At 43.3% G+C, this 26865-nt stretch overlaps 1 protein-coding gene, 1 long non-coding RNA gene and 1 pseudogene across 2 annotated transcripts; 1 reads left to right on the top strand and 2 right to left on the bottom strand.

The window, feature by feature from the left end:
* Window positions 1–5133: 5133 nt before the first annotated feature.
* On the top strand, window positions 5134–15436 carry gpatch1 (G patch domain containing 1). Its single transcript, XM_085478209.1, has 20 exons — window positions 5134–5222; window positions 6407–6541; window positions 6879–6964; window positions 7257–7417; window positions 7544–7641; window positions 8128–8186; window positions 8319–8561; window positions 8642–8789; window positions 9060–9139; window positions 9220–9436; window positions 9632–9928; window positions 11311–11489; window positions 11577–11704; window positions 11803–11891; window positions 12717–12928; window positions 13006–13363; window positions 13463–13540; window positions 13833–13948; window positions 14031–14146; window positions 14559–15436. The coding sequence occupies exons 1-20, from the start codon at window positions 5153–5155 to the stop codon at window positions 14590–14592; spliced, it is 2904 nt and encodes a 967-aa protein (XP_085334335.1). The 5' UTR covers window positions 5134–5152; the 3' UTR covers window positions 14593–15436.
* Window positions 15437–15712: 276 nt separating this feature from the next.
* On the bottom strand, window positions 15713–22106 carry LOC146718142 (CUB and zona pellucida-like domain-containing protein 1; annotated as a pseudogene).
* LOC146718143 (uncharacterized) lies at window positions 18440–19297 on the bottom strand. The gene is made up of 2 exons (XR_014914803.1): window positions 19150–19297; window positions 18440–19064 (listed from the first exon to the last, which is right to left on the bottom strand). It is a non-coding gene; the product is annotated as an uncharacterized LOC146718143 (long non-coding RNA).
* Window positions 22107–26865: the final 4759 nt, after the last annotated feature.

The raw sequence follows: 26865 nt of genomic DNA, 5'->3' as shown, positions 1-26865 counted from the left end.
CAGCCCAAACCAGTACTCCACCTCCACCTTGCTGGCGTCTGAGTCGGACTGGAGCTCTCTGCCCTTTACCAATCCAGCCACGGGCCCATCCATCTGGCCCATCAAGACTCACTCTCATTTCATCAGTCCATAAAACCTTAGAAAAACCAGTCTTGAGATATTTCTTGGCCCAGTCTTGACGTTTCAGCTTGTGTGTCTTGTTCAGTGGTGGTCGTCTTTCAGCCTTTCTTACCTTGGCCATGTCTCTGAGTATTGCACACCTTGTGCTTTTGGGCACTCCAGTGATGTTGCAGCTCTGAAATATGGCCAAACTGGTGGCAAGTGGCATCTTGGCAGCTGCACGCTTGACTTTTCTCAGTTCATGGGCAGTTATTTGGCGCCTTGGTTTTTCCACACGCTTCTTGCGACCCTGTTGACTATTTTGAATGAAACGCTTGATTGTTCGATGATCACGCTTCAGAAGCTTTGCAATTTTGAGACTGCTGCATCCCTCTGCAAGATATCTCACTATTTTTGACTTTTCTGAGCCTGTCAAGTCCTTCTTTTGACCCATTTTGCCAAAGGAAAGGACGTTGCCTAATAATTATGCACACCTGATATAGGGTGTTGATGTCATTAGACCACACCCCTTCTCATTACAGAGATGCACATCACCTAATATGCTTAATTGGTAGTAGGCTTTCGAGCCTATACAGCTTGGAGTAAGACAACATGCATGAAGAGGATGATGTGGACAAAATACTCATTTGCCTAATAATTCTGCACTCTCTGTATAAAAATGACGGGTTTGCACAGTATTTGTGTTGTTCTAGAAGGTTACTACAACCTTGCAGAAAAGTCTCCCTGCGGTTTGCTTATTTTGCCACCACAGACTAATTTTGTCACAACACCAGCCGGTGATGTTGCAACCTATCAAACGATGACCAGATGCATTCTGTATTATGAATCGCACGCATTACGTAATGTTTCTGTAGGGAAGGTTCTGATGTAAAGTCTGAAGGTTGCTTTTAGCAAACAAACCTCTATTGCGGGGCGTCGGGTGCACTCGTATCAGGTGTGCCGTACCATCCACAAGCATGTTTGTGTTTGCATATGGTCGCTTCATACCACAGGTCAGAAGTCGAGGTGGTAAGCCTGTACTGCGATTGCTGGTCATGATTAAGTATGCATAAACTTATTGACCTAACTGTGCTTTATAGGCATCCCTTTCTAATTCACTTTTAATAGTATAAGGACACAGAACCTAGTGTGAGTGCGCCCTAAGATGCTTCTGGCAAGTTATGCACAAGGTGTCCTTGAAATCTACGTTTTGTTTTGTTTTGTTTTTTTCAAAAAAGGTGATTTGGGTTCAAACATTCCCCTTTCACATCTTTAACCCTGCGTCCTGAAGAAAACACGTTTAACCAGTGAGGTTAAAAGTGAAGGAGTCCTTTACAAGAAATGGGAGTGACAGATCCATCTGATTGTTGCCTAAACCGAGTGCTGCAGGTACAGATACTGAAGGAAACCTTAAACTGGGGACACCAGCAGCTGTGACAAACAGCAGTATGTAACTCCACCAAACTTCCTTTGTTTAGAGGAGCAATGAAATTTAGACAGCACGGAGCAGCAGAACAGCAAAGAACGCCAGTGCAGAGAGCACAGACGTCGCCAAGACCAGTCAGCGAAAAATATATAACAGTCCAAAATTCTTTCTTGCACATGCACCAGTTAATAACTGAAAAGGTGGTTCAGTTACATTTGACCATGCAGTTTTTGCATGACCCTACTGACCCTAAAAGCACACAAAGAAGGGAAAGAAATGAAAGAATGGAAATTCGAGTGCAGCAAACAATCATCCAAATACAAGAATGATTATTTTTAAAAATCCGGTTCTTTACAACAAAGAGACCTTCCTTCATTCTGGTGTAACAACTCATATTGTTCCATTTCACACAGTATCACATCTGGCTGACAGAGTTCAAACTGTTCACGGGTTCAGATCAAGTCTTCAGATGGTGGATCATGTAAACGTGTCCCTCAGAAATACAGAAAACTCTACTGAAAGTAGATCCTGCAGCTCTGTTCTAGACACACGTGCATGCCATCGCATCGTTCTATGCAGACCTTCTTTATCCTGCTTCAAACAACAGTGACTAACCAAAGTCTCCAGTCACAGGTGAGATTTTCTAAAGCACGAACACAGTCACAAGGAGGTGCAGAAGCGTAGTTCCTTCTCCGACCACTTCCTTAACAGCATGCTGAGAAATTATTGTGTTTTTTTTGTCCACTGACACCTAAAACATGGTGCCTACTCCATTTTTAACTCAAAGTGACTAAAGCTACTGCAGGCTATTCCAACAGGCCTCTTTGTGGAGGCGATGACGTGCAGCTGTTGTTGAAACTGTCAAAGAGACTCATGATGAAACTTTTGCAAGCTGCGCTGCTGGTCAGCCTGCCTCATAATGAGACCTGCTTCTCTTACTTAAGCTGCCCTCATCGACTGTTCCACCACAGAACAGCAGAAACAGCGTCAGACTCGAGCTCCACAGTATTCCCGAACAAAAGTGTGCAGCTGCGTCCAAAAATACTTCATTCATAGCTGTTCAACGACAAACAGATCAGACACATAAACCCTCAATCAAACGTCAGCACACACATATATATATATATATAGTTATCAGGAAAGTGTGAGTGAGGGAAGGAGCTGAGGGTCGTTTTCTCATACAGTCACTCTGTGCAACCAGAGGAGTCGCCCCCTGTTGGAGATTAGAAAGAATGCATGATTTGGACAGTTGTGCACTGGCGTCATTTTGCAGAAGTGGAAAACACGTCCATCTTTCACATGCAGTCTATGCTCACTTTACATCTGCATGTTAAATGTTTGTATACAGTTTAATTAAAGTTACTTTTTTCACAAAGGGTCACCACAGCAGGTAGATCTGAATGAAGTGATTCCAATCCCGAGGGACTTGTGTCTCCTGCCGAGATCAAACCAGGGACACTTGTTAAGCAAATGTGTGAACCACAACTCTACGGATCCACTTTAATGAACATATGCAACGATTTATGAGGAGCAGCCACATAGTGAGATGTCTGCAAAGATTTCTGGCTTTTCAAGAAATGTCCTGCAAAGTCTTAGCAACCAAGGGAGGAAAAACAGCGCATAAACAAACAATAACAATCTTTTAATTTTATTTAGCATATTGAAGCCGTTATCTTGGAAAACTATGAAGGCATGGTTAATGTTTGTATCTGTCTTCTGGAGATAGGAACAACTTTTCCCTCACTGATCATCAGACTTTTGGGGAGTGTAAACTTGGTGCCTCGACGCGGTGCCTACTCGTGTGGATTTTCCATCTCTGACCTGTTAATGCATCACATTTACAAGTTCATCCTGCAAGTGAAAGTCTAAATTATACAAATATATATTTCTGTCAGTTATTTTAATGTGAGCGTGCAGAGTAAACCCAGCTGTGAGACAAAGCCGTGATCTGCAGGCAGACACTGACACCTAGTGGCCAAAAGGAGGAAGGGACTCGTTAAGTCAACAAGCTGAGGTCTCCAAAACTATTCAAGGTCAGGTTAAAAGTTTATATTTTTTATATGATAATTCTTATCCAAGCATAGTTCGTTCAATTATTCATTATAGTTCACTCAACCTCAGTAAAAACTGACAAAATAGATTAAAAGCTATCTCTCTGACAGACTGGTGACCTGTACAGGGTGTACCCCACCTCTCGGCCTATGGCAGCTGGAATAGGGTCCACACGCCCCCACCTCACCCCACAACTCTGAATTTGATAAGCAGATGAGGATGGATGGACACATGGACACAAAGATATTGTGTCAAACTCAAATGAAAAAATGTTCTAATTTTAGTCCGTTTGGTGGTTTTGGTAAAGAATTTGTTGACTTTGAGTATCTTGCCTTTAAAGTTCTGTGTTCATATTGTCAAGTCCATGTTCAGCATTTCCTAGTCAAATATACTGGTAATGATTAAAAAACTAGAAGAACTGAAAAATAACTGAAACTAAACTGTATTGAAAATGAAATAACAACAGGGAACAAAACTGTTATAACTCTGGTGTCCCGGCTCTACCTCTGTCCGGGCTCTTTTCTGATAACCTGGTTCTTTTGTGGCTGTTCCTGCACTGTCATGGTTCTGAGTCCACACAGCTTCATCCTGCCCACAGATTTCACCACCAAACTGACCCTGTGGCCCCCCACCCTGAGCGCCGTCCAGATTCAGTTAGTTTAAACCCCCTGAAGTTTAGCAGTTCGGTCGGGTTACAAAGAGCAGGGAGGCTCTGTGTTTTCTGTGCAGAGACGTGGGGGTCTCAGATTTGGATCTTTACAGGGTCTTGGCTTTCTGCTGAGCCAGGCGTTTGGCTTTTGTCAAGAGCGTGGGGTTTTATGGATCACTGAGGGGGTGTGAGTGATTTCAGGCTCAAAGAAAACAAATGACAAACTGCTGTGAGCTTTGGATGGACATTCGATAGCCAACACTTCAGCTCCTCCGAGGCTGCAGAGGAAATTACACAGTTCAGTAAGAAACAATAAATCTGGTTGTTTTATCAACAAACCAAACAAGAAGAAAAGACAACTAAAACAAGCACTTAATAGCAAACAAGGGAGAAACCACCTTCTTCATTAAACGCACTAATGACATTTCAGACAGGAATATTTATTTCCAGTAAAGAAACAGAATCATAGTGAACTAGAAGAAAAAATGTTGTCACTGTAAAAGTTTGTCTCACACTAACGACTTTAAGTCCTTATAAATAACTCATAATAACATAAACTAGTAATAGGTAAGCCATCATTAATTCTGTTATTTTGCTAGACTTTAAGATATTAGACTTTATTTTAATAATAAGTAAATGTTTCAATATGCCTTATCTTATCTTAAATGAATTATATGAAATATTTACAATTGTTGATTTGTTGATTTTAAGGCAAGCTATATCTGCACAGATATCCTCACAACAGGGAAAGTGTCTCACATAAATATTTTACTAAAGTTTGAGTGAATGTAGTTACAGCTGATGTAGTTATTTGTAGCTAACGCAAGGTGTCGCTATTTTCCCCAACCGTTCTTGTAAAGCGCTAAAGTACACTTCACAAAGTTTGTCCTTTTGCGGATACCGTAAACGGAGTAAAAAAATAAATCATGGCGTCCGACAGCGACAGCGATGAAGATTTTGTGACTTACGGGACTCCTTTGGAACCTTTGGAAGAAGGTGGGGTGAATTTTCTGATCTCGGTCATCTGTTTACTTGCATTTAAAAAATCTCCCAGGTGTTTAAAGCAAAGCGTTACTAGCTGCGCCGTTCGCAGCGCTACTTCACTGAGTTCAGCTAACGAGCAGCTAGCTAAGCGCAATCATAGCCTCCTAGTTTGAAACCCAGACCTCATTCAAAAACCCTTTATGTTAATGTTGCTGATTAAAGTAGTTGAACATAACTACTGAATACAGTGCCATTTCTCATCTCTAAAGTTTCAGCACTATCAGGTCTTCAGTTCGGCCTCAAAGTTGTAGAGAAAGCTGCCATTTATTTTTTCCCCTTCAAATCTGAAGCTGCAGTGTGTGTGATTTGTGTGCTTACTGCGGTAAAGACTATACTGTGGCTTTGTGCGACATTGTGTGTCTTAAATATCGTTACAGGATGTAGATTATTTTTAGTGTGTTTAATGCGGGAAAACAAAAAGAAGAATATCAGTAAATGTCGTTACTAGTTGGAGGAAAAAAGAAATTGTATTACACAGACTCTGGTGTAGTGGTTAACTCATAGCGCAGTGTGAGCCTACCCTGGGCTCCGGCGGTGGACCCGCTGGTTCTGCATGGTGCTGGGCTGTGAGCGCGGGTCCCACTGAAGGATATTGGACCTTCCAGCCACCGTCATGAAGTCTTTTTCTGACTGTTTGGTCAGAAACATGCAAACGGGTAACCAGCTGAAGGTCATCTTATAGCAGAGCTCATCCTGCTCCTCACACAAAGGAGCAGATGCCGATCTTGGGTGATGACCTTCTACGGCTCCATCTCCTGGTATCTCCTCCACATTCTTGAGACAAAGATGATACACATGGAGGAGCCATCCTGGAGGAGCTGGACTACCTGTGCAACCCAAATAGGATACAGACACCATCTCAGGCTGCCAGCAGTGACAAGTGGTGATCATCGGTGACGCTAGCAAAAGAAAGAGGAGAGAAAAGGAGAGAGCAATAGACTGTGCCCTCATCTGCTTTTTGGGGGGTTGTCTTGTTGTTGCCTTTGCTTCATTTTTGACCAGTGTATAAATCAGCAATAAATTACTTCCAAATCCTTATAGTTTACTACAACCTCTGTTTTGTACAGAATTGACAACAATTTTAAATGTTTTCCCATTTCAATGTTTACCATTTAAAAATTGCCGTGTTTTCACAGACGAGCCGCTGAAGAAGCCCGTCCCGCTCCACGATCAGACAGTCAAAGATGAGAAGGGACGATATAAGAGGTTCCACGGAGCGTTCACTGGAGGCTTTTCAGCCGGATACTTCAACACTGTCGGCTCAAAAGAAGGTGAGAGACCTCCTGTAGAGTTCACACATATTTTAGTTAATGTGATATTTATGGAGCGCTGCATGCAGACGTGTAAGGGGAGGTGGTGTCCCCTCATCGTAAAGCTAACGGTGTTTGGTTCAGTCCAGCCTCTGATTTTGAAGTTGGCTTTAGAGCAGACCTGGCTGCTTTGTAGCTGCGTGTTGTTTTCTTTTTTTTGTCCTCCACTTTTCTTCCATGTTGCGATGCTGGCGTCCGTCGCAGATGTTGTTCTGCAAACAGTGAAACCGCTTTTTCAGCTCAAGCATTTTAATTTTGATTCCATATCTTGACATTTGGCGTCCCCGTGTCTTTTTAGGCTGGGCCCCGTCAGCCTTTGTGTCGTCACGGCAACAGAAAGCTGAGAAACACCATGCCAGGCCAGAAGATTTCATGGACGAGGAGGTACAACCACCCAGAGAGAGGGGAAGGTTTTTTATTCACATGTAAAAGAAAATCTGGGACTTTATCCAAATAACGTCAAATATCCTAAAATATCAAATAACATTTTATACGCTTCTGTCAGAGTAGCTGTCTGATGTCTGGAAATCATCTAAAGCTGATTTTATAGCTTTTACGCTGCAGCGTTTGAGTGCTTGGTCTTTCCGGTATGCAGAACATGTTTCAGAAGAGACGTGAGGAGGTTTGAGGTTCAGGTTTAGTGGAGCTGATGCACATCGTTGTTGGTGTTTGTCAGGATTTCAGCGAACACGGCATCGCTCCCAGAGAGATCACCACCAGTCAGGAGTTCTCGTCCAGCCGCAGAGACGAGGCCGGAGAGAAGGCGAGAGCCATCAGCGCTCAGGCGGCTCTGATCCCCGGAGACACGCTGCTGGAGGAGCTGATCGCACCTGCCAGGTAACTGCTGCCACACCCACATCCCACCAACTGTGTCCCAGCAGCCTGCTTCTGCAGCACCATCCTTCCCTCTTTAACAGTTTGCAGAGTGAATTTGCTCTGAGGTGTGTTTGTTTTGTCTCTCAGGTCTTCCATCGGGGTGGAGCTGCTGATGAAGATGGGCTGGAAGGAAGGTCAGGGCGTCGGGCCTCGTGTGAAGAGGAAAGCTCGCAGGCAGCAGATGGGTAAGTGTGTCATCTTTACAGGCACAAGGTTGCTTGACCAATAAGAGAAATTCAGGAGTTTGTAAAGGGTAAAATAATCCCTGTGACACTTAGGGCGTTTTCACACCTGTAGTTTGCTCACTGTGATCTGATTCATGTGAGTTCGGAAACTTGAAGCTTTTTCCCGTCTTTGATGTCTTTTCACACAGAATAAACTGTGTCAGTAAAAACCATGTGAGCACATTCACTCTGAGGCTGCCGATGAGGAGGTGGAGTTAGCTTTGGTGTCTTGGATCATTTAAAACCAGAACTTGAAAAAATGAAATACTGAATCAGTCCACTCAGCGTCTCAAGTGAAGATTCGCAGCAGCTTTGATGTTTGATGCCGGTTTTTTAAATTCTGTTTTTCCTACTTCCCCTTATGCTGTGTTTCATTTCAGCATGAATCCTGTATCTGTCTGGTGTTAGTTATAATGTGTAAATACTGACACTTTGTCCTCCTGACAGACGGTGGAGGTAAAGTTTACGGCTGCACGCTGCCCCCTGCTGGTTCGGAGGAATCGGAGGTGAGTGCGGCTGCTTAGACAGAATATTTTAACACAGAACCTGATGGAGGACGATCTAAACTGAATCTGAAATTCATAATGCATGCTGCATATTTTCACCTGTGCGTGCATGAAATCTCTCTGCCTCATCAGGATGACGATGAGGAGTTTGCCCCAGAGAACGTGACCTTTGCCCCGAAGGATGTAACTCCGGTGGACTTCAACCCTAGGTTGGGAGTTCAGGGTTTGGGGTACCGCGGTCTGGACCCGAGCCTGGCGTTGCTGGGTCACGGCACGGCTGAACACATCGATCTGTTTAAACCTCAGTCTGAGACGAGGAATCGCCTGTTCGGAGACACAAAGAGCAGCTCGAGGAGAGGAGGAGTGGTCGGACAGGTGAGCCCACAAAACCCAGAAGTGTTTTTGGTTGTCTTTTTTAAATACAAAGTGTTTGGCTGCTGACCTTTGACCTGCAGGCCTTTGGCGTGGGTGCGTTAGAGGATGACGATGAAGACGTGTACCACAGAGACTCCATGTCCAGATACGACACAATCCTGGGAGAAGAGGAGCCGGGCGACAGCCTGTACGGCTGGACGGCCCCGCAGCAGTACACTAAGAAGAAAGGTAATGCTTCCTGGGAAAACCTGGAACGTTCCAGGCATTTTTTTAAACCAGTCATTAAGCTTTTTCACACAGAGAAGCTCTTTGTCAGTCAGCCTTATTTTAGAGCAGGGAAATCATTTTTAATACTTTCTCCACCAGAGAGGTGTATTTTTTAGTTTTTTTTTAATTATTAAAGAATAATGTCTCTCTCTCTTTTGTCCATGAAAAACTGAAATGAAAGCATTCATGAAGTAAGATGGAAAATTATTTGGATTTTTTTTTTGCTTCCAGTCAGAAGTAAAGATGCTTCGTATCTCGGCAAAATCCTGGAAGGATTCACTCTGGCACAGAAACCCCTCGAGGAAAAAACAGTGAGGAGCTTCAACATATCTGATCACGTGTCCTCATCAGTACCTGGACACACCCCTCATGTTTCTGTATCTCTCTGTAGATCTTCCCGCCTCCCTGTCTGCCTCGCGATTATCGTCCAGTCCATCATTTCCGTCCTTCGGTCGATGTTTCGCATCTTTCCGGGGTCAGCCCCGCGTTGGCCGAGGCTCTCCGGGTGTCCAAAGGCCACATGGTCAAAGAGGAGCCCCAGCAAGCAGGACGCCACCAGCTGGACTCTGGCCAGAGGAGGGCGCTGCTGGGAGAGGACGCCCTGCAAGGTAAGAGATGGCTGAAAAATGAAGCAACCACAGAAGTGCAAAAAACAACAAATGAGGAAAATTAAAAACGGTTGAAACTATATGTAGTTTTTCTAGATTAATTAAAAATGTAGGATAATCAGGACATCGTGTCCCATTCTGATGGCGAGTGCGTTAATGCTGCTGGTGATGTTTTCCCAACTTCATCCCGATCAGGTCCCAGTTCGGTCATGGAGCTGCTGAGGCCCGAGGACAGGCAGCGCCTGCTCAGCTTCCGCAACTCCTCTAACCCGCCCTCGGCCAAAACCTCCACCCCCGTCTCCGGTCATGCCTCGCAGACATCAGGGAAGTCTGCACAAGTGCTGCCTGCCTCCTCCGGCCTCCAGCAGGAAGCTCTGGCAGCGTGGAGAGGCATCCAAACATCGTCACAGACCTTCAAACCATTTGAGAAAAACCCCAGCAAGCAGGCACGCTACGAACTCTACCTGAGCCGTCTCAAGCAGGGAGACAATGGTACGAGGCTCCGCCCTGCAGGTCCCATCATGCACTGCAGGATCCTTTGATATAGTTGGTACAGTTTTAGTTAAACCACAAAAACCATCATTAACCCTCTGGGGTCGACGAACGCGTCGGCGCGTCAAAATCACATGACCAATTTAAGACGTCACAGCTACAAGATGCAGCGACTCTGAGTCGCCATTTCAACTTGGGTCGAAAGTGCAGACTTCAAACTATATACCAGTTTTTGAATTGTGTCGATGGGCCACGTAAAACCAGAGTTATGATAAAAAATACACGTGATGTTTTTTTCTCAACAAAACAGCGGCGTTTACAGCAGGAAGAACGGTAAAAACGGCGTTTTCTACAGACAGCGCTCGCAAACACTCTCCGCTTACGAGTGAAGAAAGAAAAAACACCCCTTCCCTATTTGATGTTAGAGTTTACCATGTCAGCCAATCAAAAAAATGATATGGTAACATGGGGCACTTGGTTGCTTAGGGAGAAGGGGAAGATTTAGGAGTGACACCTGTGAGAGAGAGAGCGAGTTTTCATATGTGAGACATTAGTGACGTTTAGCGTGTTTGGAGGCTGTAGTTAGTGTGTTGTGTAGTTATTGTCTTGTATTGTGTGTCAGTTAGACTGCTGAATGTCACATTTGCTCCAAAAACGCCACCAAAGGCAGATTCCAGTGTAAACGCTGTTCCCACATGGAAAACGGGACTGATGCTCCTCCTGCTGTCAGACCTGCAGGTTTAGGCCGGTGCTGTTCTCCTCTGTCTTATACTGAACACAAACTATTTTTTTGGACCGGCACAAATAATTTGTGTCTTCTTATTTGATGCAGCACAGCTGATTGTTCTGTAAATAGATTTAAATGGTTATATAAACGCCTGAGGCCTTGGCTGCATTTTTAGGTGAATAGTACCATATAACTTTGTTGTTTGCAAATCTTGTGCATAATTTTTAGAAATGTACAATTTCTATTTGCATTTCAAGTTATGAAAATGATTCGTTAAACATGTTTGTGGGTTTTACAGTAAAAAATAACTTTTTTCTACTCGGATTTTGAATTATTTGTCTGAATTTAGATCATTTGTTCTAATATAGTTTGCCAAAATGAAAAAATAACTCAAATTTCAGATATTTGAGGTTGTGCTGAAAATAATGATACCAAACAAGGAAAGATAAACAGTTTTTAACGGTGAAATATAGAAGTAAAATCAAAAGTAGTCAAAAATGGCCAATTATACCCTGGACCCCAGAGGGTTAATGCTCCTACGTGTCTGAGCACGTGCGTATATGTGATTACTGGCTAACACAGACGCTGGATTAAAGCTCCCACATTAGAGACCGCCTGGATATTAAAATGTAAAAATCTTCTGTGTGTCCCTCAGACGCTCTGGAGCAGAGTCTAGACCCGGGAATGACAGAGTGGGAGCGCAGCCGGGAGAGGGAGGAGTTTGTCCGAGCTTCTATCTTGTACCGGCCCACCTCCTCCTCGCTGTCCTCCCGCTTCACCAGAGCCAAAGACCAGGAGGACGATGACAGCGTGGAGGTCAGCCAGGACCAAGAGGTAGGACGCCACCTGGTGCTGTAAAAAACCACACCCCTACACTGCAGGTAAGCTCAGGAGTCACTGATGCTTTCTTTTGGTTGTCAGGGAGACCTGGATGACAAACAGTCTGCAGTAAAGATGAAGATGTTTGGAAAACTGACCAGAGAAACGTTCGAGTGGTATCCTGACAAACTGCTCTGCAAAAGATTCAACGTGCCCGACCCCTACCCCGGGTACGGCACACAGATCGGACTGAATCAGCTCTAAACAGAACGTCGAGGTTAAATCCAAACTCTGCTGAGCTAAAGTCTCACTGTGATTGGTCCTGCAGGTCCGGTATTGTGGGTCTGCCCAAAGTGAAGAGAGACAAGTTTTCAGTCTTCAATTTCCTGACTGTGACTGAGAGCAGAGAGGCTGCAGGTAACTTCATTCACACACAGGAGGCGCTAAAGAGTTTTAACAGGCAAGCAGTAGAATATTCTGTAAGAGAACTTTAAGCCCCTTTTCTTGTTTCTTTAACTTAAAAGCTTGTTTGAATCCATGTTGTCTTTACTGCCACCCACAGCACCCACCTGTAACAATGCTCGGTATTATTTTAAACATAAAAGATGTTCCCAGGTGTGCTGAGAGGGAAGATCAGACCTTCAGTATCAACTTTTGCCTGCTTGGCTTGTTTCTGTCAGCCACACGAGCAGCTGTCAGTGCACGAAGCAGTTAAGCAGAGTTAGCTTTGACAGCGAGACGTGCGCGAGCTCCCAAGCTCCATTTACACATCGATGAGCCAAAGCGAGTAAATGTTTCTGACTGCAGCAGCTTTATCACATCCTGCCCTGTCACAGTCACACTAAACCTCAGTAAAGTAGACAGATTTTTTTTTCAGCACAAATGAAAGTTAAATGTGTTTTTAAAACTCAAGTAGATGAAAACTGATCCGAACTCATTTTTATCAAAGAATATCTCAGTGTGACTGAAGAGTTATGTAAGAATTTATTTAAATGTTTTAAGGATTAAATCTGCTGTTCCTCAGACTGAGGTTTGTTAACCAATCAGGATTTATTTAGGATAAAAAAGTAAAGACAGGAAAACTGAAGTGATTGCTTTTATTAAATTGATACTTTCTTTCCGTTTTTTTCCTCCATGAATTTAAGTTTCTTTGTAGCCTTAACACAAATTTGATGTTTTCTTAGTTTCCGTTTAACACCACAGTGTTTGTGCTCACAGATTAAGCTCATTGTTTCTCTTCAGCACCTCCAAAACCTCCAGAATCCGGGAAGAAGTCCAGGTGGGATGTCTCTGAGCAGAAGGTGGAGAAGAAGAAGGAGGACCCGCTGGGTGAGCTTCTCAGTGCTGCACGCAACCAGACCGAGACCAAAGTGGAGCACACCCCCACGCCTGCCTTACCTGCTTTACCTGCCTCAATCAGCAGCAGCGATCAGGCTCCAGGAAGCAAACCGGAGGTAGTGAAAGAGCAAAGTGTCCAAACCAGCAGGCGAGGAAGTCCTTAAATCTAAAGAGTTTATCCTTCCTTCTACAGATAAAGTCATCAGAGCAGCAGAGCTCAGAGCAGAAGAAAGAAGGTGATGAAGAAGAGGAGGAGGAGGAAGAGGAGAGCAGGCCTCCCATGGATCTGTTTAAGGCCATCTTTGCCAGCTCCTCTGATGAGAAGTCCTCCTCTTCATCAGAGGGGGAGAGCAGCGATGAGGAGGAAGAAAAGGTGACAAAGGAGGATGAAGGAAAAGTGGACTCGGAGCCACTGAACCTCTTCAGCATCCCCTCCTCCTCCTCAGCCACCACCGCCTCCTCCTCAGCCACCACCGCCTCCTCCTCAGCCACCGCCTCCTCCTCAGCCACCGCCTCCTCCTCAGCCACCACCTCCTCCAGTCACCAAGCAGGTACTCTGAGTTTGCTGAATCACCTTAACCTTTCCTCTAATCTCACGTCCCTGTCGAGCATAACTCTGTTAACTCTTTTCCTCTCTGCTCCTTCAAAAGCAGCAGTTTCCACTCAGGCCTCCGAACAGGAAGAGGAGGAGTTTGGGCCGAAGCTGCCGCCTCCCTCGGCTGCTCTGAGTGAGTGTCACCCACCAGATCAACAACAGACAGCTCAAGTTTATTCACCGTGACCCAGTCACATGGTTTCCCTTGCGTGGACATTGTTTTTATAGATACAGCAGTCTCTCTGTGATCAGCTCAGCTGGGTTACATTCGTGTGAATCGATCCACATTCAGTGTGTAGAACTAGAGCGTCTGTTCATCGACGCTTTCACTGCTCCTCTTCTGCTTCTACTTCATTAAGTGCATCCTGCTTCGTAAAAGCGTTGCTGGAGGATTAATAACCTCTACCTGTTGTTCCTGTGTTTAGTCAGAGGGGGCACCGCCTCCATGTGCCCTCCAATCAAGGAGGTTAAAACGGGCAAGAAGAGCAAAGAGAAGAAACACAAGAAAAAGAAGCATTACAAACACAAGAAGGAAAAGAAGGTAGAAAACAAAGAATAAGGATCAGATCAGATAAAATGGCTCCTTCCTCACGCTGAAGCTGTGACTTCTTTTTTCTTTGCAGAAGAAGAAACACAAGAAGCACAAGCACAAAGAAGCAGCCGAAGAAGAGCAAGGAGGAGGAGCCGGCGAGCAGGAAGGTGAAGACGGACAGGTGTCGACAGACGAGCTGCTAAAAAGGTCAGAGGTCACCTGTCAGAGCATCGAAAGATGACCCTGATGGAGTGGGAGACATTTGGAAATTAGTTTGTTATAAAGTGCTGATGTAAGTCGGAAGCTGTGTATGCAAAACAATCATTATTAACAATATTTAGAGTTTTTTCTCTTTTTTTTGTTTCCACCAAAACGTTTTAAATCCGTAATCCATCGCTCACCGACAGAAACGCACTGCGTTCAATTAAGAACATAGTTTGTTTTCATCTGCTCTTCTGATTCTGATATCATTTTTATTTATCAGATCTCTTAGAGGGGGGAGTGTTGTGTTTACGTTTAGTAAACAGATGCTTTTATTTTTAAACACTGAATTTAGTGTCGTATGCAAAGCACCTCGAACCGTCTTCTTCACTGTCTGTGTGTTTGTTTTCTCTTCCAGACTAAAGAGCATCCGCTCCCATCAGATGTGGTGAATCAGTTGGAGGTCTGTCCTCTGTGAGGACCGTCAGTCAGCTGATTGTTTCACCTGACAGATTACCTGCTGTGTAGTTTTAGGTAATAACAAAAAATCTTTATAACCAAGTGTTCTGTATTTACTGACCTGCTGGGAAACCTTCAATCACACGAAAAACTGACGTTTTGTGTTTAAGTGAAGAACTCTCTCTTAAAGGAGGTGAACATGTCACTGTCACAGTCTGTTTCCATTCATCGATTGCAAACGATGAAACCTTAGGTTACACTCGAGACCAAAAAGGCCACATTGGACAGAAAAGACGTGTAACCACGATTACTATGGAGAAGGAAAGGAACAGCTGATTTGGGTTGCTGTGGTAACATTCCTGCTGCCCCGTATAGATTCCTTCGTTACCAATTACATTGTAAGAAGTTTATTGATATTGACACAAAGAGAAAACTGTGATCTTTTAGAACTTTTGCTACATATTCTGATGATTTCAGAGACTTCTGTGTGTGACGTCGTTTAAGCTTGACATTGATATAATATTACAAACATTAATCCAAGATTACAGATTGGTAAGAAATGCGTTACAAATGGAAGTATATGTCACAATTACTGGATTCCACGTTTCACCACATCTCAGACAGAAGCAGTTATATTTTTTTTCATCTTTATTTAATCAGAAGGAAAAATATCCTCATTTCCAAGAGAGACCCGGAGGAAGAAGCAGCACAAACAAGCTCTTTGTTAGCTTGTTTCACAGTTTGTGAAACTGTGGGATGAAGTATATGTTGTGTAAATGTCACTTGTGACTTTGAGCTACACAGTCGACAGGTGAAAGTAAACATGGACAAAAACAGTAATAAGACTTTCATTATTGTATAAATCTTTGATCAGGATCAATAATCAGGATTGATTCATTTCAAATTATACTGTAAATCTATAGATTTAAAAAACAAACTCTTTCCCATTTTAGCTTATGCACCCAAAGCTGTGTACTATTCTAATAATAACTGATAGAAAATAATTGATTTTCATCAGTTAATTCACACATGAGACGATACATGAACAGCCAGACTCAGACTGCAGGCTGATCTAAATAATTTCATCTCATCCACTGGAGCACACGAAGGGTTTTAACTTTCAGTTGAGGACAAAGCTTGGTATCTGACCATCGATGTTTCGGCCCTGAACGTGAGCACGCCACAGATCATAGCGACAGCAGCAAGAAGACATCCAGCTATGAAGACCAGGTTCAGGTTCATGGCGTTCCCTGGAAACAAGAGAAGATCAGTTTAATTCAGCGTTATCCAAAGTTACAGTGACTAAAACAAAGCAGCCGACTCTGTTTCCACACCTGCACTCCTGCTGATGTCTGCTGACCTCTTCAAGCACAGGGGACCCTGGGAAATTAAGTGCTGTGCAGTCTGCATGACAGCCCCTCTCTTTCAGCAGTGGGAGTGGTGGTGAGCGTTTGACGTGGAGTTGATGCATCCCTGTGAGCACCTGGTGTTGGGGTTTCCCGCTTCACATACCATCACTGAACAGCTGATGTAAACCTGAATGCAAGTGAAACTTTTGGCTGTGTGTGTCACTCAACCTCAAATCTCTCAGTATCCAAGTGCTGCACGTGCATTAAAACATTCTGATGGAAAAACTGAATTTACGTTAAGTGGACATCACAGATTTAAATGGAGATTATTTATTTAGCTTCCCTGTCCGCAGCGCTACAAGTTGTTGATGGAGATCATGGAGATCTGCCCGGCCCGGGAGCCAGCCTCCTCTGAGGCCTTCCCCAAACCGCAGCCTCAGTTCATGCTTAAGCCAAAACTAGAAATGCTGTCAAACCTAATGTGAGGATGTATTCCCAGCCAATGAAATAACTATTTTAAGCATTAAATTATGAGCATAATAGCTGCCCTCTCAGTCTGTTGTTGGTATTATCTGTAAAACAACAAATACAATCTTGATCTTAAGAACAATTTTGGCTGAAACCCATTAGGTAATCATCATGAAAGTTTCACTGAAACATACTGAAGGAGGATTCTAGTGACTGATAGCAAACATCATCTGCCCTTTGGCCACATGAGCAAACAACAAATGACAAACTATAGCATATAAACAAAAGCAGGCCTTTTTCCTGCAAAACCAGGCCCCATGATGGACACATTTTCAATGTTTTCTTCGCATAATACACTTTTTTTAAAATTAGGTAACTTTTAGCAAATTTCAAGCAATGTGTGCACGAGATGTGTGAGTATGCAATAAAGTTAATCAGATTAAAAAGATACGGCTTGAGTTTTGGGTGTAGAATTCATCAGAATCAGAACCCCCCTTTTTTGCCAGGTATATGTGCAAACACATACAAGGAATTTGGTTCCAGCCGATGGTGCCGCTCAAGCACAACAATGTGAAACGTATTTAGAGGTCCGGGCCCTGTTTCAGGAAGCCGGTTTGGAAAACTCAGAGTGAAAAACGACACTCACGGTTGAGTAACCCCGAACTGTCCAACTCGGAATATTCCGTTTCAGAAAGGCTGATAACAAGTAGTTCAGTCAACGCGGAGTTGCTTTAACCCCAAGTGAAGCGCGCGGACGAGGATACATGAAGCCCTGATAAGCGGAGCACAGATTAAGCGAGTCACCATGGAGACGGAGGGAAAGAAGGCGTGATCAATGTATTTTACAGCGCTTGAGGCCGAAATTCTGATGGCAGCATATGCCGATAACATGCAAATTCCGCGGAAAAAAGTAACACAGCCTCAGCTGCGAAAGACAGGGAGCATGCATGGCAAAACATAGCCGACAGAGTCAATGCGTGAGTGTTAATATAAACATTGATCTAGGGATTTCCACCCATTTAACACGTTATTTTATCATATGTTATTTTATTTGTTATTTTATACATTTTATTTTGTGACGTGATGTGAGCGCAGGTGCAACCCAACAGGCCCCAAACGTTCCTGGCAGCAAGTAAAAATGAAATATAAAAATATAGTCCAAACAGGTAAGGTGTAATTGTATTATGAGCCATAGTGCTTGGTCTGTTTGTCCCATGTAAATCAATTGCAGTTAGAGGCTACATTAATTTTCTTTCTGTAAGCACTTATTGAAATTATCTGAGCACATTACAAGTACATATTTGCTTACTCTGTATGCTCAAATGTGGCCCGTTATAGCCAACAGAAAAAAAGCGGAGGCCCGAAAAACAGGTGGGGGTCCTCCACCACCACCACTCACAGAGGCTGAGCAGTTGGCCCTCAGCCAAAACAGTGGGCGCCCTGTGGCCGAAGGCATCTCTGCGGGGACATCCTCTGAGTCAATAACCCCGCAAGACACAAGTGCCTACATAGGGGGTAAATTCAAAATAATACATGATGTGCATACATCCTTTCTTCACAGTCACCTTTGCAGTGCTACTCATTCATTTGATAAACTCTTTACCATAATGGATTATTTTGTAGTGAAGTTATTTTCCTACTGATTTTGCCTTCCCTCAGGCTTGGTTGTCTTTGAGAGCATAATGACAATGAAGTGTAAGGTGATTGGTATGTTTGTTAATTGCCATTTGGTCCCTTGTAAGTTATAAGTGACCTGTATAAACCTCATATTCTATCAGTTGATGGTGATGGTGTACTGCATCTGGTGCAGCCTCCTGTTGAGCCAGACCAACATGCAGTTGTGAGTAATACTCCACAGATTATATGAGTTTACAGTAGAACAGCAATGTTGTTTATTTCTTTACTACAGGAAAATAATGAAGAAACATTGACAGCTGTTACAGAGGAGGAAGCAACAGAGACACTTTATGAGGTTTACATCTTTTAATACTTTGTGTACAGGAAATACAGGCGACCAATAAAGCCAGTTGAACAAAAAATCTGTTTATTCTTCTTTCAACATGTTGAGGTGATGGGTCAAAAGAAATGATTGTGACATATGGTGTCTCTGACTGCACTTCCATCTTGTATGTCCGTGGGAGGGTCAGGATGTTCATGGTTTGGATCACTGCTGTTTGGTTCAGAAGGACAGTGTTCTCCTCTAATTGTGGCAATGTTGTGAAGAATCACACATGCCACAATAATGTCACATGCCCTTTCTGGGGTGACCCTGAGTCTTTGCAGGCACTGGAACCGGGCCTTAAGCATTCCGATAGTCATTTCAATTCTGGCTCTTGTCCTGCAATTAGCCAGATTATATCGCTGCTGTGGGCCCGGTTCAGGGTCAGAGTAAGGGGTAAGCAAATAGGGTAAACATGGATACCCCCTATCACCAAGCAAGTAGCCAGTGAACTCTCCTAAGACAGAAGGATACACTTCAGTTCAAATGTCCCTGAAGCAATTGGTCTTTATATATTTTAAAGTATTCTCAACTCACCATGTCCAAATTTTGTGCTCAGTGTACATTCATGGAATATTTGTGAGTCATGGACAGAGCCTGGCCACTTGGCTTCCACATTTGTGATAATGTTGGCAGCATCACATATGATCTTCACAGTGCAGAGAACACAAATTAGCATCCATTACTATGATAAAATAATTTGTTAGTTTGAAATGCTACAGGGAACTATGTACCTGTACATTAATGCTGTGGAAAGACTTCCTGTTCACATAGTCTCCTTCATTTACTAAAGGAGCAATGACTGGAATGTGAGTGCCATCTATACAGCCAATCACGCCTGGGAACCGTGAGAATAAATGTAAAATTTAAGTAGTAGTCCAAGTATCACCACACCATGAATTAAGTTTTGGTCATCCTGATACCTGCAATTTTGTGGAATCCCTCTTTGATGAATCTTGTGGGTCTATGACCGGGGAACACCACAGACGAGTACAGGAGACGTTTCAGTGCAACTGTAACATTCCTGACTGCCCGACAGACGGTAGCCTTGGAAACGTGCTCAGCGTCACCAATATTATACAGAAAGCTCCCGTTTGCAAAAAAACGAAGTGCAATACAAATAATATGTACAGAACTGAGAGCATGTCCGCGATGTGTCACATGCGTAATATATGGCCTGAGGATGTTATTCAAATAACTTATAGATTGTGCTGAGAAATGGTAACGTTCGCACAGAAAATCATCAGGAAATGATAAAATGTCCAAACGCGCTCTAATCACTCTCTCCCGGCGGAGAGCTCTGCGGAGAATTTGGGCTTCACGATCTACTGGCTCTTCAAGGAAGGAGCACGCCATGTCCGACACTTCCTACTGTCAGGTTTCCGACAAAGGGGCGGAGACAGTCAGGGTTAGTTGTAGTAAACCTGCTAGGGGGCAGGTTAGCTTCACGGCGTGTGTCGTCATAGTGACTCACTCAGGCTTCAGCTGAACTCGCTTTGTGAAACCGAAAACCCAGAGTTTCCGTTAACTCAGGGTATACTTACTCAGTTTTTCCACTAAACCGGCTTCCTGAAACAGGGCCCCGGTCTAAACTCATTCTTAACCTGATCGTGCAAACCAATGAACTTGAAGGCCTCGACGCAGAACCTAAACTGTCTCTTGTTGTCTGGTGCATGGGTCATAACAGTGGAGTGCAAAGAAAGAGACTACAACTTACAATTTCATCATAAATCCTTGTTTAACCATCATACAGTGCCATTCACAAATATTCAAGTGATAGCCTGATGCCTTAAAAACCTTTAAAGAGCCTTGTTCTATGGACTTCCACTTCTGTATAACACCTGAAATTCTTAAAGATGAGAGAAATTTTTATTCTAAAAGGCACTCAGGTAACTGCTTCAAGTACAAACAGATAAACAGGAGAACCTTCACTGATACACCACCTGTCCTCATGCCTACCCATTTTCGATGATGGAGTAGGTCAGGTGGTAGTTGGGGTTGTCATATGGCGAAGCTCTGCAGGACTCCACAAAAATCTCTGTTGTTGACTGTAGAGGAGGCATCTATCTCCATGTAAACCTTCTCTCCTACGTTATACACCAGAGGGTATGAATTTGGATCAATCATTCTTTGGAAGTGGTTGTTTGGGTAGAACTCAAACTGGTAGGTGAACATGCCGAAGCCTTTATCCCACACTGTGACGCTCTTCCTGTGTGCCGTGAAGCCCAACGTCACATTTCCTTTTTTTGGGGTACTGGCAGTAGAACTCTACTTCCAGCTGGTGTTTTTTTGGTGATCAGATCTGTGTTGTCATCTACTGTGGTGATTTCATTCTTAAAAATGAGGGTTTCATCATCTTCCTGTAGAGTAAAGAAAAAGAAACCAAAAGAAAAACTAAAAGTGTGTGTGTTGACACAAATGAGCCCTCGTTACCTCAATTTGAGTGCCGCAAGCACTGAGGGGGATGATGCCGATGACGTGAGTGCTGTTGGAGTATCTCTCCAGGCTGCAGAGGGTGTTGCTGGGTTCACTGAGACGCAGGTGATCCTCGTGGAGTCCACGGAAGGATGATTTGTCAATCTCAACTCTCATTGTGGACTCAGTGCAGATCACATTGGTTTTAACTGAAACAAGTCAATAACACGTCAAAATAAAAACACTCACATTACAACTATTTAAAGTAAGCAAGTAAAGTAACTGAGTAAAAGTTTATTTATATAGCAGTTTTCACAGATATATGTTACAAAGTGCTTCACAAGAGAGGTATTACTCAAACCACTCTGCAGTACTGCCAGTATGTTAAAACTTCAAGTGTTAGATAATAAATGTTGACATCAGAGTAGCCTTTAGACTCACTTTCCTCCTTCCTGACATCCAGGATAGCACACCTCATCTCAGACTGATAGACTCCAGACCTGAGAAAAAAAACATTAATGAACAATGACTTAACAACTTTACTATGGAGAGGATTTATAATTACCATCATTCACGTAGGCAGATTAGACTTGGGCCTGGTTACTTTCCAGTAAACGGATACACCGGATGTTTTATGTGTTTACCTGAATTAATCATGTTAAAGTTCAGTGTTGGTAGCTTTGTCATTATTTGTTTCAGATCCTTCTTTATTTTCATTTTTCAGGCAGGAGATGGTTTATTTTCTTAACACCTAACATAATGATGAGTCATTACATCGTCTACCGGTCACGGCAGATGGCCCCGCCCCTCCCCCAGCCTGGTTCTGCCGGTTTCTTCCTGTTAAAAGGTTTTGTTTTTTTTTTCATTCCCACTGTTACCAAGTGCTAGCTCATAGAGGTTTATCTGCTTGTGGGGGTTTTCTCTGTAATATTGTAGGGTCTTCACCTTACAATATAAAGCAGCTTGAGGTGACTGTTGCTGTGATTTATTGCTATATAAATAAAACTGAATTGAACTGAACTTACTGTGAGGTTGGGTTGGCATGTGAGTGGGAATGTGTAACGCTTGGAAAGCTGGTACACCCAGCCTGCAAGACAGGGAATGAGTCAGTTGATGGTTTTTGGTCCCCATACTAACTCCATCATTAAAGGAATGAATGAAAGGCTAACCCTGTCACGGACTCCACAGCAAAGCAGACTGGAAAATGATCTCCCAGGTGACTCTTTAATGGCATCCACCGAAGGACAAATTCATCATGTGTGGTCCTGTGTTTGGTCATATTGGCCCGCTGATGATGATATCTTGTATTCTGTATGAAGGCAAAACAACCTCTGCATCACAGGTTTGATCTTGCATGCGCAAATGTTGACAACGTTTTGCTGGTGAAATTTGGTCTCACTTACACTGAATGTGGACAGAATAGGCGTCTATAGATCAAAACAAAGCATATATGGAATAGAGCTGCTGAGTTTTGGGTTGCAAAAGAATCCACTTAAGAAAATATTTGCAGCGTTCATTTAAGTTCTTAAGACAAACTAAAGTATTAAGTGTTGCTTTTCGAGACAGTTGTATGACTACTTGTATGATCTATGACGGGCAATCGTGGCTCTAGAGTTGGCAGTTCGCCTTGTAATCGGAAGGTTGCCGGTTCGAGCCCCGGCCGTTGTGTCCTTGGTCAAGACACTTCTCCCCTTGCCTACTGGTGGTGGTCAGAGGGCCCAGTGGCACCAGTGTCCAGCAGCCTCGCCTCTGTCAGTGCGCCCCAGGGTGGCTGTGGCTACATGTAGCTGCCATCACGAATGGGTGGATGACTGGATGTGTGAAGCACTTTGGGGTCCTTAGGACCCCAAAGTGCTTTACACTATAAAGCGCTATGCAAATACAGGCCATTTACCTGTAGGAGCCATATGAGTTGTTCCTTTTTGACTAAGTGGGTTGGTTTAAATGGACTCACTGTATTGGTGCACGGGTGTGGGGCGTGTCTCATGGGTGTGGTAGATGATAAATGTGGTTGCACTCCCCTGTTCACGGCACCTGATGTTGATGAGCAGAAAGGTAGGGTGAGCATGAGGCAAAACTTTCTGTTCCTTTCTGTTGATGCAAATGAATGCAAGAGTACGGTGGCCCTGAGAGGCCAAACGGACTGCAAATTCAGAAAGCACTTGCAAAAAGAAAAATGCTGCAAAAAGAAAAACGCTGCAAAAGCACACAAAGCACAACGGAAATAGGAAAAAAGACAACAGAAATAGGAAAAAAGACAACGGAAATAGGAAAAAAGACAACAGAAATAGGAAAAAAGACAACGGAAATAGGAAAAAAGACAACGGAAATAGGAAAAAAGACAACAGAAATAGGAAAAAAGACAACGGAAATAGGAAAAAAGACAACAGAAATAGGAAAAAAGACAACGGAAATAGGAAAAAAGACAACGGAAATAGGAAAAAAGACAACGGAAATGTTTCTGGGGAGACAATAACCGGACGGACCAGTTGCACGAACCAAAACATGCTAACAAGTGCACTGGGACTGGGAGACACTTCAAAGAAGTGGAGCGGCCAAAGAGTAAACTTTCAAAAGTAAGTTCTGAATATTATGTCACTTATTTATGTGCAAATGTTAGCCGTTAGATAGTCGACCTTAATCTTACAGAGAATGTGATGATTTTGTGGATAATTAAAGTCAGTCATATATCCATAAACACAACAAGCTGAAAGTCAGTGATGCTGCTCGGTTTGCAGTCCTGAATATCACAGCACAAGCAGGATTCACTGCACTGTTAATGTGAGCTGTGTTATATTGCTGCCTCTGTTCGGTGGTGTCGAGCCAAACGGACTTTAACGTGTGTTTGAACGAGCTGACGGTTCACTCGTTAAGCTGAAAGAAAGATGCTTTAATCACAGCAGTCACACATGTGTCCACTGTACCATCTGGGAACTCTTCTTGTTTAGCACTCGTAATAACACAAACACTAAATCCTGCTTCTCTGGTGCTGTTGTGTAGCAGTGTGTACATCTGAGACTGTCACCTGTCTGTCTGTCCTGCACTCTCTCTCTGTTTCTTTCTCTCTGATTGTGGAATAAAAGTATGAACATGTGTTTATAAGTTACACTTGTGTTTGAATCCTGCAGCTTATCACACATTTGATTTCCATGTGTGACGACTGCAAGTGTCCAGAGTGAGGACAGACTGAGGGACCCACTGCTGCACATCATCTGTGAGGCTTTGCAGCCCTGATGATCCACCAGGACAAACTCAGCAGTGTGTGAGGAAGAGGAGGAGGAAGAGCCAGCAGCAGCTGACAGATGGAGAGAATAGACAGACTGTTCTCTGTTTGTGAAGGACTGCTAGGAAAGTTTAACATAACTGTCTGTGCTGAATCAGTCTTATTAGGTAATGTTCAAATAATGTGATCATCCCAGTGTTTCCAGTGTGGGAGAAAGTACTCAGGGCCTTCAAGTTACACACTATGAAAGGCAGCAACAAGTTTGATGTTCAGAAACCTAAAGTATGTATCAGCAGCAGAATGGAACTAAAAATAAATGTTTGTTTCAGTTCTATGAAGCTTTGAGTATTTTGGATTAGTAGCACTGCTGTGTTTGTTGCATCATATTGCTGTAATTGTTTATTTGCTTTATATATTCTGAGGTAAGTTGATCTATAGTGTTACATCATATTCTATAAGGATGTTCTGTGTTTGTAGACTTTCTGCCCAGTTTGACCCATTTAGCAGACGTCAGCCTGTTTAAGGCTCTGATGTCTATTCTGTATGACTTAAAGCAGTTATGACATGGTCTGATTTTCTCACCCAATAAAGGAATATTTCATATATCAGTCTACTCTTCATTTTATCAGAAACAGTTTTCACAGCTCGTACATTTTTTTACACATATGTAAGCATTGAGCCAAATTTAGTAATGCCAACATATTAAAAGAACAATATTTGTCTCTTATATATAATACATCTGTATATACACTGTCACAGATACTTGTGTTTAAGTGAAGATTTAAGGTGATAGGAAATATAAATAAATGCAACTTGAATCTTTACTGAAGCTCAGTGTTTGGCACAGAGTTCATGTTCACTGCTGTAATAACTAATAATGATAAATATAATATTGGCCATATTATATTTACATTACCAAAGTGAGATGACTTTAGTCTCATGAACAACATTAGCTAATTGTTATTTACTAGCTAATCTTAAATGACTGTTCAGTACAAAAATGAAGCCCAACAATCATGTTTTACAGTCCTGTGGTCTCAGCCTCAGATACTTATCACATCACACAAAGCTCATGTAGAAACAAATGTACAAAATATGTTCTCCTTCATTTCTGTCAAACAAAGATGTATGAAACGTTTCCAGCTGTTAGTATCATGGTTGCTAGGCAACCTGGGCAGCGCGACGGAGGCTAGACCGCCCATTTCACAAGCCTACAAGCCTCGCACTTCCAGCCTCAGCAGTCTTTGAATACGTGGCCCTTGAGGACCGTTAAGGCTGCGTACTTTAAGGCTGCAGACCCTGAATTGGGAAACAGTCCCTGAATTGGGATACAGCCATACATACATGTTTTGGTTCGTGCAACTGGTCCGTTCGGTTATTGTCTCCCCAGAAACATTTCCGTTGTCTTTTTTCCTATTTGCTTTGTGTGCTTTTGCAGCGTTTTTCTTTTTGCAGCGTTTTTCTTTTTGCAGCATTTTTCTTTTTGCAAGTGTTTTCTGAAGTTGCAGTCCGTTTGGCCTCTCAGGGCCACCGTACAAGAGTGCATCAATCAGGGACATCAAGAAGGCCTACAGAAAGCTGGCTTTGCAGTTACACCCCAACAGAAAGCAAGACGACCCGCAAGCCCTGGACAAGTTCGCAGACTTGGGGGCAGCCTATGAGGTCCTCTCAGATAAGGAGAAAAGGAAACAGTATGACATGTATGGAGAGGACTGGCTTAAAGAGGGTCACCACAACTTTCACAGCGATATCTTCTCCAGCTTCTTTGGTGATTTCGGGTTCATGTTTGGTGGCAACCGACAGCAACAGGACAGGAATATTCCCAGAGGAAATCACATAATACTGGACCAGGACTGGAAGACACTGGAAGAAGTGTGCTCTGGGAACTTTGTGGGTGGCGAACGTGAGTTGAAAGAGGCAGTGGAAGGATGGAATGAGGCACAGATTCATGAGATGCTGCTGCCAAAGGGCATAAAGTGGATTTTTAATTCTCCTGCTGGTTCCCATCATGGCGGTTTTTGGGAACGTCTCATAAGGTCTGTCAGGAAGGTGTTAAATTCCATTTTGAAAGTGCAGAATTTGGATGAAGAAGGCCTTTGTACGGTTCTTTGTGAGGCAGAGGCTATTGTGAACAGTAGACCAATAACCAAAGCCTCTACTGATCCTAATGATTTGGAGGCCTTGACTCTGGTCTTGACATCTGTTGCTGCTTAAGACCAAGCCATTGATGCCACTAGGAGTGTTTCAGAAGGGGGACGTGTATGGACGACGTCGATGGAGGCAAGTACAGTACATGTCTGACTTGTTCTGGAAGCGCTGGGTTAAGGAGTACCTGCCCCAGCTTCAAGAGCGTCAGAAGTGGCAGAGAATCGGACGGAACTTCATTCCTGGGGATGTGGTTATCGTTGTCGATGATTCTGCGCCTCGTAACTCTTAGGTGACTGGAAGGATTGTGGAAGCAATTTCTGACGGTAAAGGACTTGTACGTCAGGTTCGTGTTAAAACAAAGACTGGTTGTTTGGACAGGCCGATGACTAAAGTGTGTCTTCTACAGGAAGCAGAAGAGTCATGAAGATTGACTTTTTCAAATGTCTCTTTGTATTAATGTGTATTTGTTTATTTTGAATTGAAATTGTATTTTTGAATGATCATGTTTCTCAATATGTCTCCTACATGGTAAGTATGATGTAATTATTGCTCTAAAATAATTAGGGGCCGGTATGTAGGAGCCATATGAGTTGTTCCTTTTTGACTAAGTGGGTTGGTTTAAATGGACTCACTGTATTGGTGCACGGGTGTGGGGCGTGTCTCA

This window comes from Copadichromis virginalis, linkage group LG1 (assembly GCF_057382275.1).
Source record: "Copadichromis virginalis isolate Kocher_CV1m ecotype Utaka linkage group LG1, C_Virginalis_male_GT1.1, whole genome shotgun sequence".
In the NCBI taxonomy this organism is placed as follows: Eukaryota; Metazoa; Chordata; class Actinopteri; order Cichliformes; family Cichlidae; genus Copadichromis; species Copadichromis virginalis.
This window is presented reverse-complemented; position numbering and strand designations above follow the sequence as displayed.